Source organism: Achroia grisella, unplaced genomic scaffold (assembly GCF_030625045.1).
Source record: "Achroia grisella isolate CSIRO2021 unplaced genomic scaffold, CSIRO_AGI_Agris_v1 utg1295, whole genome shotgun sequence".
Lineage (NCBI taxonomy): Eukaryota > Metazoa > Arthropoda > Insecta > Lepidoptera > Pyralidae > Achroia > Achroia grisella.
In genome coordinates this window covers 106,403-121,744 of record NW_026712613.1, presented here as the reverse complement: position 1 = coordinate 121,744, position 15,342 = coordinate 106,403, and the positions used below count along the sequence as shown (strand labels likewise).

The 15,342-nt window shown below is 31.2% G+C and overlaps 1 protein-coding gene across 1 annotated transcript in view; it reads right to left on the bottom strand.

Annotated features, from left to right (window-relative positions):
- LOC131855064 (acetylcholine receptor subunit alpha-like 1) overlaps positions 1-15,342 on the bottom strand; it is a 78,096-nt gene that overhangs the window by 13,594 nt on the left and 49,160 nt on the right. Inside the window, exons 2-3 of the mRNA XM_059206276.1 lie at positions 12,773-12,817; positions 953-1,062 (exon numbers count right to left, since the gene is read on the bottom strand). Coding sequence (XP_059062259.1) covers positions 953-1,062; positions 12,773-12,817 — 155 coding nt within the window. The remainder of the gene's footprint in view (positions 1-952; positions 1,063-12,772; positions 12,818-15,342) is intronic.

Here is a 15,342-nt window from a genome sequence, read left to right as displayed (position 1 = left end):
AGCGTAACTTGTAACTAGTCTAACTTAAATTTTTGTACGCGGTTAAAGTTCCCGAGATAAACTCGCCGACTCGTCATGATAATGCAGAATAATGGGATAACTCCAAGGAAATAAGAAGATAAGACCACCACCTAATAGAAGAAGAGTTTATGGCTGTTTGCAAAGAAAAGTTACATTGAAAGAAACGTGGATAGTGTGGGGACATTGGGGTACGGGGAACTGTGAACTTTCTTAAATTGATTCAATAGTAAACACGGTTTGAGTGAGAGTAATGTCAGGGGTGCACGACTGAGAGTTACGAATGCCTTTTTCAACTATTTCCCTTAGTCACTGAAACGTAAAATTGTACTATTGAATAATTGGACAGTTTTAATGATGGTTCCAAGAATAAGGCTCTAACTTCGAATAGAATAGAACTTTATTACTATCTGTGTGGGTATATTGATTTGTAGTTTGTATTACAAGAAAGTTATAAAGTTATGTATCAACAGTTAAACACTATGGGACATGTAACAGATGACAACAGATGAGATTTAAGATGTTGAATATATTATTATTGATTTAAAACTTTATGTGTCCTTTAATTAGGTATTAAAGATAATTTTTCATCTTTATTATTGTTAAGATTCTTAGACTCGTTATGTTATGCAATTCTACAACACTTATACTAATAATAATATCTTAGGACAATTCACTTAGCGCCATCTACTCCCAAGCTAAGCAGAGCTTGTGTTATTAGTATTAGACAACTGATGTAAATACATAGAGACATTTTCCCTAAATACATACATAATATATATAAAAAATAGTTAGACTAATACTAACAATCATATTATGAATGTTAGCATAGTGTGGAAAATCGAAAATCGAACCCGCGATCATTGGAGGCATAAGGTGGTGTGTTAAGCCGCTAGAGCACCGAGGCAACAATAAAGTCACGTCTGTAACTTACTTGTTATAAAGCACGATGTCAGGGAGCCATATGTGTTCTGAAGGCACGTGCAATGTGTCGACGCCGCCGTAGTCATCGGGATTCCATTTTAATTTGTAGTCGTTCCATTCCTGCACAGAAAATATATGATTATAGTATTGAAAATGTTAACAATAAAGCACAATTTGCTACAGCAGACTGTCTTGTAATTGACTGAGAATATAGTTTTGAGAACAAGTTTTGTTTTACGTACGCACACGTTGCTAATTTATTAAGCTATTATTTCTTGAAAAGTTTTCCTGCCGTATAAATTCTATGCGTTTGATACTTAGAAACTTTTTCAGGTATCGTCTGGCTGAACAAGTCCTATCTTACTAATTTATATAGTATTTTTTTTTTTTAAGATTTGTTGTCGTATAAATTTGTGGCGAATTTATTTACACCGCGCAGCAACACTGTCGCCTAGTGACTGTCTACCATAGTAAAATAACCTAGCCAATTATTCGTGACATTCGGTCACGTTTACTCTTATTATATATCTCTCTCTCTTATTATATACATATCGTATTAATAAATACTTCTATAATTTAAATATGTACTCGTTGATAGCCACAAGAGAGTCTCAGAGATAAAAGATTTGGGAGTAACTTTTACAGCTGAGTTGTCTTTTGATACGTGTAAAACAGCTTACAGGATGTTAGGATTCATACTATGTTAAGAATATTTCAAGTATAACTGTAATATTCGCATTGTACAACACATTAGTATGGAGCCCTCTTGAGTGCAACGCTGTAATCTGGGATCCATATGACGTAAAATATAGACTAATGTTGGAAACATTTCAAAATAAATAAATTAGGTATATATATATACTAGTATATATACTAGTATATATGAGGCAATATGTGGTATATCTCTTGTATCCTTTGATGTATCCCACTCTGTTCATATTGGGCATGGTGGGATATAACGATATACGAGTACGCAGGGAATTGGCTATTGTCTCATACATATTTAAAATTTTTCGTGGTCAAATCAGTACAGTACTTATAAATAGTGTGCCGTAATTAAAGTAAGAAGGTACTAATAGGTATAGCAGATATAGTCCTTATATACTATATCTGCTACAGGGTTTTATATAAAATACATACATAAAACTTAAATGAACCTAGTTGGTAATACTTTCTTTTAAAATACATTTTAAGTTTCCAATACGGTCATTTTCGTATATACGAGTAGGTACGTATCTACTGAAGTGAGTTTTGCACTCGGACCTTTGGTCCGCGGCGGAAATTGCGGCACCTTATTGGAATCCGGACTATTCCGGACAGACATAGATTGGAACTGCGACAGAGTGCGCCACACCCATAGCTTCTGGAAAATAGTGAATTGATTTACGAAACTGGCTGTTGGACTACTTAAATATTGAATTTTGTTTTGTTTGTAAAATATTAAACTGTGCTGACGTACTTTATTACAAAGAACTGCCTATATTTATTTATATTTTATTTTACATTTTAACAGGTATTCTATTTTGGGAGAAAAAAATAATTCAATGTAAATGATATGGTATGCCAAAGATGTAAACTATGTAATAAATATATCATATAGTAATGCAACATATATGAAGAAAAAGTTCTGTATTTATGTATATTGTATTAGTCTATGTGGGCGATAGAACGAATGAACTGTGTGATGTAAATCAAACAATGCATAGAAAATGATAATTACTTATAATGAAGGTACAGACAGTAGCAAGGCAAAAGTGACAATAAAAAATATGACAAATCTATAAACGAAGGAAAATACTAGAAAACACATGTGCAAAGAGCTTGCAACAAGTTTATATTAATAATATCGCCGTATCAATATTACTTTGACTGTTTAACTTGCTTTGACTTCCACGATACAGGTATATCCTAGTGTGGAATCATAGATAAATTGTTAAAATTAATTTAAGTTTTCCGAAGTAAAAGTTATTCTTATAATAATAATATAAACTTTACATAAATGTGCCAAACAAAAGGGGGTCTTATCGCTTAAAGCAATCCCTTACATAGTCTAAGGACTCGAGAACCCTTGGATAAAGAATAAAATAAAAATCTTTCTGTAGATCAAATAAATATTTTAGTTATGAATCATGGTATGATTGTACTATTAATGTTAGACATTAGCCCTGCACATCGTAGGTACATAGACACTTAGAACTCATGTGTTTTTTTCGTTTAATAAGAACTTGACATTTAATTTTTATGAGCACTAGTACCTATCAGGTAAATCGATCGATTAAGATCTCATGTAACTTCGATTATATATACTCTTATATAAACTACCCTCACACAAGTTATAATTCAAAACGCACACTTAGTATAGACACGAGATATAATAAAAAAACAAATTAGATATAAGAACTCAAGTCGTTACAATTAAGAAATCTGTTTACAAATTAACGAAGATCTCGCGTAACATTACAAATAAACAAAATAAAAACGGCAATGTTTTTTGTAGTCACTTGAATGTTAAAACGTTCAATGTTTATTTGGTGAAATTTAAACGGCCCGCGTGGATATTGTATTAATTATTTGTAAGACATTCCCCCGTAGTAATTACACTGTATAATCTTTCCAATCCACGTTTTAAATTATTTTGATCAAAGAAAGTTCGCCGGATCCGCTTACCTAATACAATCATTGTAACATAATTAATAGGTACTTATTACTCTTTGTACGCGGTTGGTAATAGAAGTAGAAAATCTTGTTTATGATAAATACTTACCAGTGTATATAATTTTGATAAATATATATTCTGTATGACTGTAAGAATAAACTAAATAAAAAAATAAAAATGCTTGACATTGATAATGTTAATTTATTTTAGAAAAGATAAATTATTTCTAATAATTAAAAATGAAGGTAATTAGGGTAAAAGATAATAACAAATCAAATCAAATCAAAACATGATTATTTTCATGATATTATTTTAAGAAAACATAATAAATAATGTAACTTACATAAATTGTGATATTGGTTCAAACACAAATAATAATAAAATCAACTAAACACAAATTACTTAAAACCCTGCTATCACTGATCGTAAAATAATCTATATTATGTAGAAATTATTTTGCCATACATGCCATACAGCTCTGTTTTGTTAAAAAATTAAAAAAATAGCTACATTCTAACGTCTTGTTGGATTTTCTTCTAAACAAGTTGTCCTTTCTTGCAGCGTGGTGTTCTCAATTTGAATATAGTTAATATTAAAAAAAAAGAAATAAGCAAATAAAATATCTGTAAATACGAATTTGAAATGAGAACTTCATACTAATTTATGTTTAAATTATTTAAATTTGGAATTCGATTTTCGACTTGGAATTTGAATATCAACACAAAATGTAATTCCAGAAAGACAGTGAATTAAGTTCATTGGTAACTATGTAATTATTCTAACATTTTACGAATGGCATAAAAAGCCAAGAATTTCTTCAATATGTATAAATCTTTAAAATGTGACTCAATCATTATTTTGGCGAGCTTGTGTAGCTACGTAAGGCGAAATTACAGTTCCAAAACTCAATTTAAATTCGTCTGCGCTGTCTTAATTCAAAGCTTTCCTTGTGTATAGGTTTTATTATAGCTAAATGTTTAATTGAATTACTTATATGGAATGCGAGCGAAGGAGCCTTTGTTGTGAATTTTGTTTATACATAATTATATTAACATGTTCTGAGAACTTATTCATGTTAATATAATTATTTTATATTAGACGTCACAAAAATATTAGCGTATTAAAACTTCAGTACTTAGTAATATAATATTCCGTAGTAATAATAATTTTCCGCGACTTCGCCTGCTGTTTACTATATATTCGTCATCATCATATAATGTAATAATAACCTATTCACACAGAGCCATCTAGTCTCAAGCTAAGCAGAGCTTGTTTAATTGGTATTAGACAACTACATACATAATATATATATAGAAAACATCCAGACTAATACAATTCAATACATAATACATGGAAAACACCCAGACAAAAAATCATACCCAATAATAAAAAATATTTGCACCATGCGGGGAATCGAACTATCAGAAGTAAAGCAGTATACTGTACGGCTAGATCCAGTGTTCTTATGATAAAATTAATAAGAAATGTTTATAATATGATAATAATTTAATTTACTATCAGAGAATTATTATTAATAAAGAAATTTGAAATAAAATATTTTAATCGCTAATTCTATTTATTTAGTAGCAACAACATTTGAAAGCAGGTACCACCATATACGTGTATGATAATAATTCAAATCATTTTCTGTTAACAAACGCGTCCTCTATATTTGAGTAAATAAAACTATTTCTGGATTTTTTCACGATTGGCAGACCGTTTCGTTTTAGAGGACGAACGAGCCGCCGGCTTTCAGGAAACGACGACGAGGCCAAGTGCGGTCAAAAGGTAACTCTAGCTGCTCGTCCCGACTTCCCGAGTTATGTTAAATGCACTTAATTCTAATATAAGGAAAAGACACCGCCGTTTTTTGTTCGAAAATTACGAAGCGTTTCATTTCGGCCGTTTCGGTTCTCGATTGCGCAGTGATTGTGAAATGTGTGATTCGAATTTCGAACGCTTGGATGCACGCATTACTTTTTATATTACGCTTATATTTATATTTCGAATTCATCAGTCATTTTAAAATTTGCCTTCATACCATATTTACTGCTTATATTTCGGAAATTTAAATTTCGAATTCCATCAGTCATTTCGAAATTTACCTACATATCATATTTAACATTTATATTTTGGAAATTTAAATTTCGAATTCCATCAGTCATTTTGAAATTTATCTACATATCATATTTACCACTTATATTTCGGAATTGTAAAACATGTTATCTGTATATTATATGTGGTCTTAATATAAATATACACACCTAGGTAATCGTCAAACTGTCGTTGAATTACGAAGTCAAAGTTTGCTACCTTTATTTAACGAACAATTATGAAATAAGGCGTATTGGAAATACAAAATGATATAGCTAATTTTTCATTACTACCAATTCGTCTTTCGAAGTTATGCGGGCAGAATCGCGGACAGATGCTTGTAAACTTATATTTTTTTCGTAGTTCTATACCATTATTACAATATTAATATAAACTTTTCACTGTTATATATTTTGTAAAAAGTTATCTGCTCGACTAGCTAAGTCTCACCTGTTTCAGCCGCCAGCAGCATAGGAAATTACATAATAAGAGGCGTGACATCTTAGTCCTTAGGAGTGGCAAAGCTTGAATAGTATGGCGAGAGACACAAGATAACGCGAAGACCATAGGGCAATTTATATTTATGTTGGAGACTACTTACCATTTGGTGGGCCATATGTTTATTTACCATTCAAATTACTTAAAACAAGATGAAGTTGTTATATTACTTTTTTTTGGTTCTGTTTATCCTTTATCGGAAAGGCAAAGGGAATTGCGCCCATACAGCCATGTGTTATATTACTATTGGTGACATACCTCCTTTTGATAGCTCTTTCTTATTTTGAACAATGTTTTTTATTTATAATCATTGACATATATATTTTCTGTATTGTTTTTCTTTTGTTGTGTCATGTACTGAAATATACCACATATATTGCAATGGTCGTTGTCAGCCGCATTAATTACTGTTATAATGATTTCTTGTTTTCGCATTTGTCTTCATAAACAAAAAAATATGTTATGATTGAATCAAGCGGGAAGTCGCAAGTGTTATTTTTGTTTACAAAAACAATTCAAACAATGAGTAACGGAATAACTTCGAAATGAAAACGGCCAAAATATCATCAACAAAGCGAAAAACAAACTGTCAGTAATACTCGGATTGTTCGGGCAAAAATGTTACCGGGCCGGGCCGAAACTCGGCAAGAATTCAAACTGAAAGAACGCGTTTTCGGCTTTTTTAAATTATTTCATATTTATGAAACACAAAGCCGAACTCAAGATTGTCCGAAACGAAACGGACGCCGATTTAAATAGGTTTATATATTCTCTTGGAATTTTAGCGGAATCAAAATGAACGGAAGTTTAATTTGGCGCTCTGTAAAAGATCAATTTCAGTTTTAAGTGAGTTGCGAACTTTCACTAGATCAAGTTAGATTCCATTTAAAAGTTTTGGTTTCCTTCAAAATAGAAGTAGTAATCCAATAGTGATTTATAGCTGCCGAAGAAATCGTTTAGAGCGATTGCAATGCTTCGTGCAATCAAGGGATTATCATGCTGAGCGTGGCTTGACCTAATTGATCAACACTTTACTAGTTCAAATATACCTCGTATGTACGATGATAATTTAGTAGTTTCACATAAAATTATAAAAATATATTAATATATGTTATATTTAAATGAGTAAACGGCAATTGTTTTTTATCTATGAGTGGTAGATAAATTGTTATGACTATTCAAAAGTGCTTAAATCAAGTTTATTTGAATAAATGATTTTCTATTCTATTCTATTTCTTGTTCAGTTTTTTTGGCTGAATTTGCATTCTGGATAGAAATAGAAATAATCTTTAATAAAGATTATTTCTATTTCTTGAATAAACTCAATATAACGTTTTTTTATTATTCTACCGCTTCTTCGGACTCATCACAAGAGGAACGAGCAAGAAACTTGCATGTTGCTCATTTGAATAAATACTTTCTTAAGTAGATTTACATTAACAAGGATTACGTACTCATGCCTTGTGAAATCAGATAATATTGTCAACGCTATGAATTTTAAGTTATGCCTATAAAAACATTATTAACATTTACAAACTCATATGCCAAAAAAAATTTATTATTAACATTTACCAACTCTTCAATTTTATAATGTTTTGTTTACATACAATGTGTTTTATATGAAATTTGAATATTTAAAAAAAATGATCGTTACAATAAAAAACACTATTATAAAATTATGTAAATTTTGTTTGTATTTATAACTATTTTTACTTCGTGACTTAGAGCTTACATCATTAATACATACTTTATATACGTTTGAAGATGGTATCTTCCGAATCAAACACAACTGCGGCATCCAGTCCCTTCACTTCAATATCACTTTTCTCCAGTTGTAAAAGACAAACACTGACCTAGACAAACCACTAGACCCCTTTATTTCATCGTATATTTTTACCGCATTAGTACGGGACTACGCAAACTTCCCAGGGTGTATCGAGGAGTCCGCAGTATAGGAGGGTTTTTGCGAACTGTCCCTAGCAGGGCGTCATAAATCATTCCCGGGATCGGTTAACGCGTTTTTCAACGACCCACAAATGTGGCGTGACACCTTCTATATTTCTATACGATGGGAACATTGAAAGTCGATTATGCGAGATTAAAATTACCGTTCTATTTTTAAATATTTCCAAACAGTAATTATGGCGTCGTTTCAAACAATGACTGGTCTGTATTGCAGTAGTCCGTAGAGTAAAAAGCATTCCATTTTTAAATATATTTCTAACACTAATTTATGATATTGTTTGGAATGATGACTGGTCATATAATAACCATTCCATTTTTAAATATATTGCTAAATTGTCTATATTGTTTGGAATGATGAGCGCTTTTTATTCCATTTTTAAATATATTGCTAAAAATAATGTCATATATTATTTGGAATGATGAGTGCTCAATATTTGGATATTTGTAAGAACAAAACTGCTGTTCTATTTTTAAATATATTTCGGATGATAATTGTGATGATGTTATAAATAATTACTTATTCCATTCTTTAAATAGTACTTATATTTTGTAACTGGAGTTGCTATGAAAATATTATTTTTGAAAATGTAATCGACTTTTTTCTAAATTTTAATATATACACAAATACACGTACAATTTTAAAAAATATATACCTATATTTATATGTTATCTCTATATCAATAGAACTTTAAAAAGTTGATACAAGGATAAGGACAAGACTTAAATTTTTATTACAAATAAAAGCAATAATGAATAAATTTACATAAAAATTGGCATTTGGCCTCATTACTTGTACCCATTTGAAGTTTAAAAGTAGACTAGGCTGTACGGTCTAAGGTCTAAAGATTTTAATTAACTGCAGGCAATAATTACAATTAATAATTAGTAAGAAACTTTAATAATAAAATATTTATAAATGTGCAGTAGTATCAAGACTTTCTAAACTTCATGTCTGCAAACACTCATTGAACAAATAATATCAATTGAACTGACTCTACACACTAAGTATAAAAACACATTCGTTATACTTCTGAACAATCTCCGACGAGATAAATAAACCGTAAACTTAACTCCGACGATCATAACATTTTTATTGTCACAATAACTATTCGTAGCAAAACTTGATCTTTTGATAGAAAGAAAGGGATGCCAAAATGGGATTTTAAGGTTGACGAAAAGAGATAACAAGTGTTAGTAGTTAGTGAAAACATATTAATGTGTTACTAAGTTGAATTACTATATTTATAGTTGTTTGGTGATGTTATTGACGTCATTACGAGGGTTCCTTGTGCGAATAAGAAATTATTACTAATTGGTTTTCCTTCTCTATGGTTCCGTATCGTTTTCTTAAGGAATTTAGAATGTGGAAAATATTTCAATTTTTTTAATTAAGAAAATGATGACATACTTAATGGAAAGTGAACTATACATATATATACAGTATCTTGAAATCATTCCGAACTGACGGTAGATTTGATATGTAGGTACGTTGTCTCGTGTGTGGGGGCCCCACTGAAAGTCAGTGCTGTGGTATAAATTAGATATACTACAGTATAAATGTTGAGTGGGAGTCAAATTCAGCGTTACTAGTATGAATAGAATAGAATAGAATATGTTTTAGCTTTTAAGTTGTATAGTAAATAAGAATACTGTATAGGTGAATAAATGTCTCTATTATGTATTATTATATCATAAGAGTCTGTAATAGACCTACATGAATAAATATATTTTGAATTTGAAGCATGGTTGTTATGCGGTGCATTTTCTAAGGACTAAGGAAACAGTTTATGAAGTGTCACTTCAGCAAGTCACTTGCTAAATATGGCGGTTAAAATAATAATAATAGATCTCGATAATTCAGTGCTATCTAGTCCTAACCTAAGCAAAGCTTGTGTTATGGGTACTAGATAACTGATATAAATACTTTTTTTTAATAAATACAAAATACACATAAAATACACATAGAAAACACTCAGACTAATAAAACAATCATACACGTGAATACAAATGTTTGCACCGTGTTAAGTTATTGAATCCGCAACCATTGGAGAGTAATGAAGTATGCTAAATCACTATATTATTGAGATTAACACATAATAGGTAGCACGAATACAAAGACATGGAACAAAATACGGTTACCGACTTTCTATTAGTCACGTTCAGTTGTCGACAACCCATAGAGTAGGTCTGAAAGAATTAGACGCCCTTTGGAGTCCACACGTCCCATAGGGGTGCCAACTGTACGAGAATTCTCGTACAGTTGTACGAGATATTGTACAAGATACGAGGCCGTATTCATTCTCGTAGAATTTTGTACACGAGATTTTTTTAGATTTTGATCTATCTACTAATTTACTAATGAGTAAATCTCATACAGTTGTATGTATAGTACAACATACGAGGCCGTCATCATTCTCGTGGAATTTTGTACGAGATTTTGACCTATCTACTAATTTACTAATGGGTAAATCTCATACAGTTATATAGTATAACATATGAGGCCGTCATCATTCTCGTGGAATTTTGTACGAGATTTTGACCTATCTACTAATTTACTTATGAATAAAATTTTACACTATCGCTATATTTTTGTATTACTTCTTCTTTTTACATATTCTATTTTGTATACTTACTTTAGTTAGTGTATATAGCACTACATGAAATAGCTATGAAAAGCCTAGTAAACAAGTAACTAACGACATGGACAGGGAGGGGGGATGTCATTAAATAGGATTAGTGACTCAATTGATAGCAACATACACCTATCAGATCAACCTCCACGCGATCCTCTCTCGAAACCATCCTGATTAATTCCTGGAGACTTAGGCACTATGTACTAATTCTTCTGACTTTATTCTCATCCTATCATCCCTTAGTGACATCCCGCCAGCGTAGACAATTAAGCGTAGGAGGTTCCACCATGGATACACCATTCGATATTCATTCATTAAAAACCCGTAATGCACTTAGTATCTAGATAGCTATATACGATACGCCCCTTGTCCTCTTGGTAGACGGAGATTATTCTCCATTGAATAATGTTACAATAACTGTTGACAAAACATTAACATAAGAGCACTATGGATCTTAAGAAATTTTAATTATTTTGTATAATATTTTTTCTGTATTTATATATTCACTCATATTATAATAAGGATATATATTTTATCTTCTTGTATATTCTGGTAATTTATTTATTTATATATTTTTATCGACATTACCAGAAGATTAAATTAGAAAAAAGCTAAATAGGACAAAGTTTTTTTAAACTTTTTTTAAACGGCACAGAATAATTAAGTTTTATTAGAAGCAATATACAATATTTTTGATGTCTCTGTATGGCAACCCTAGCCTGAAAGAATAGAGCGGACGCCTTTTGGAGCCGTCACGTCACCGTCCCTTCCGGATAGCGACAATTTGTCAAAGGTTACACCATACAAGAACAATATGGACCTTAAGAGACTTTAATTATAATGTATACTATTTTTTCTGTGTTTATATATTCACTGGTATTATATAAAAAAAAAGTAGTATTTTTTTTTAATTATTCATAAATATTTTATCTTTTTTTATATTTTTGAAACATTCCGGTAATTTATTAATATTATACATATTTATCGACTTCGTCAGAGGACTAAATGTGAAAGAGGATGAGACAAAGTAAGTTTGAATTTGGAAGCATTAGTCTGTGATTAATCTGTTTTTCAATGGCACAGATTAGTTATGTTTTTATTTTATTATTAGAAGCAATATACGAGATTTTTGACGTCTCTGTATGGCAACCCTGTTCTGAAAGAATAGAGCAGACGCCTTTTGGAGTCGCCACGTCACCGTCCCTTCCGGACAGCGACAATTTGTCAAAGGTTTCACCATAGATAGGTTTAACGGTCTCCGGGAATAAAACATGACCTGTTTGTCCCCTACAATTTTACGATTCATCCCTGTTGCGATGGAAATTAGAAAACATTCACATGTCACCAACAGACTGGGTTGTGACAACTGTATTTGATTTCGGATAGCGGAATTGCTGTAAGACCCCTTATGTGAATAGCAAATGACATGGAAAGATGGACAATGGAAATCAATTTATATTTTTATGTTACCTGTAATTTTTTTTATTAATAATATCCTTGGACAATTCACACAGCACCATCAAGTCCAAAGTTAAGCCGAGCTTGTATGACTACTAGATAATTGATATAAATATCTAGATATTTATTTGTAAATACATATATAATATACATAGAAAACACCCAGACCGATAGAAATAGTCATATTCATGAATACATTTTGTACCGTGCGAGGAATCGAACCCGAACATCGATAGTAAAGCGGTGTGCTAAACCACTAGATCAGCGAGGCCATGTGCTGCGGTGTTTGTATCTATTATAATGTTTTTTTTGGAACAAGGACATATCTGGAATCCAAGGAGATTAATTCCTGGTAAATTCACCATGATGACCAAAGGGACCTGACATGTCATCCTATTATTCTTCACTGGTGACACTCTAGCATTTTGTGACATTACCGTATATACATACAAGAAATAGCCTAAATGGTATCTACTTTTATGGTTAGAAATCCCTTTAACATAAGTAAGGTGTAAAACGTACTTACCTGTTCTACCCACACGTTCGTTGTCATGATTTGATTCTTAAGATTCTGGAAAGAAAGAAAACATAGATGTCAGCTACATGTGTGTGGGAATTGTATTATGAACAAAATCGTTTATCCTGCTTCTATATGGTTTTCTAAATGTAGTAATAATTTACTTGGAACTAAAGTACCGAAACGATAGTCATTCTGTTATAAGAATTAGTTTAAAGAGGTTTACTGTTAGAATAATAAAATATTTATCTTGATAGAATTTATAAACTTGTCTGCACAGATAGAGGTACCCTTTGTCTCAACTACTTCTGCCGCTAAGCAGTTAGATATGTTTTCGTTGACGGTTGAGATATGGCAATGAAATTACATGGATGCAAATACATATGAGTTCTTAGTACTAACAACACATTAGGGGTATCATTGGCCTGTAATCGACGTTGCCATCTACCGTCGGTGGTACGCTAATTTTATTGTCATTCCAGTCATATAAAAAATATACAGAAATTATGTTACAGAGGAAGTTTTGCAAGTGTACAATATACTGGTGTTGATTATTACTAAGATTAAACTAAAATCCAAATATGTAATACCTAACAGAGTTCGCTACAAATAAATAAAACCTCATAATAAATCGGAAACAAGAGTTTATAAAACATAAGATGTAGATAAAGTCCATGGATAGCAAAAAGAATTGTCAAAATCCGTTTAGTTTTAGCAAAGATATCGCGTAACGAACAAAACAAATCTGTCGAATTGAGATCGTCTTTTTGGCAGACGTCTCAAACGAACAACACATCACATCACAGACAACCGTGTGTGTGTAAGTAAAGTTATTCAGATAAATAATAGAGTTGTTGCAAATTGTATTTAACAAGTAATATGTAAGTAGCGGTTCAACAGTAACGAAGTACTGTAACGTTATGAGATATGTGACGCCAGTAGTACATGTTTCAAAAATACATTATTTTATTGTTTAACCATTTATAATAATGTTAATGTATGTTTTTATGAATTTATCTTATTATAACAATATTACAAAAAAGTATATTTTAGTGGTAGAGAAGTACTCATAAGTAATTAGTATTATTATTTATATAGTAATTAATGTAACAATATACGACTTCTAGGTTTAAGTAATGAAATGGAAGTTGTATCAAAAGTAACCAGTATCGAATCGATAGTGCCAGTTGGTAACGGTTACCAATTGTTTTAGTAACTATTAACTATAAATACTTCATTTATCGTTTCTTCCACTAGTATATAACTTAGTCATTGACTGAGCACTCCCGCAGGCACTTTAATGAAATTTCTTGGGAACGTCCGAACAAAGTTATCTGCAACGTACGGAAAGATAAGCCTCGTTATGATCAGAGGTACGGTAATTGCTATTGGCTTCTAGTTGCGAGTTTATTATATTTTTCCTATATTATTGTATGTTGCAGAGAGCGTAGCAGCTTAGTAGCTTAGTAATATAACTTTAACTCGATAGTTTATGTGTTTAAATCTGGCTGACACCAAAATAATTTTCAGTTTCAATTTATATTTCTGAATGATTCTCCGTTGAGGAAAATCTTGATATCAGACCAAAATATATCCAAGTAACAGCCGTAGCAAGCCTTCTGTATTGTTTACTATTTTGTGACAGCTTTCAACCTCTGATTAGTCAATTTGGCATAACAGAAATAAAGATATATTGTTATTGTTTAAGTAACGGATAATGTTATATCCATTACTTAAACAATCATTAAACTTAAAATACATTTTCTGAATACTGAAATTCAACGTTGAAATTCAAACTGTTTGCACAATATCGTATTGGGAATGTAGTAAAGAATGCCAATACTTATAGGAAAACACATTTGAATTCCAAGAATTCAGAATACAAGACTTCAGGAATGCGGTGCGCGAGTCGAGCTCAGCACCCGCATCTTACAAGAAGACGGAATGCAATTTTATCTGATCCCAACTGCTAACTCCACTAATTAAAGTTTAGGAATCTAGAGTTTGCTCAGCAATGGAAAGTTGTAAACTATTGATTTTTCTATCGTACATATTGATTAACATTTATCGTTCGTTATAACCATATTGGTACATTATTGCAATAATTTTGAGCCCTTCTTTAAACTTGGTGTTCAATATGTTTGCGTGTATTTAACTTTAGCGTGATCGCTTAAGCGATAAAACTGTCTTTTGTACCTATATACATTAAATATTCTGTTTTATGTATTACTACTTACCATCACGTGAGCTATCACTCTGTTTACCATTCAAATAGCATAAAAAAGGTAAGAAAGACGCACGTAAACGACCTAGCTAGTTAAAAGGATGTCGCATATTTATGCATGCGTTTATTTTAATTTCAAAACACTATTCTTATAGAATCAACTCATGCGACAAAATATTTGACACATTCCAGTGTACCTGTATAATTTAGTAAATAAAAATGTCATTAAGTTTCCATTTATGGCGCAAGATGGCGTGAACAATAAAAAAGACGTTGGTACGATTTTCTTGGATTTATGTATTTACTCTTTGTTACACTATAAGTAAATTATAAAGAATATAAATAGAAGAAATAA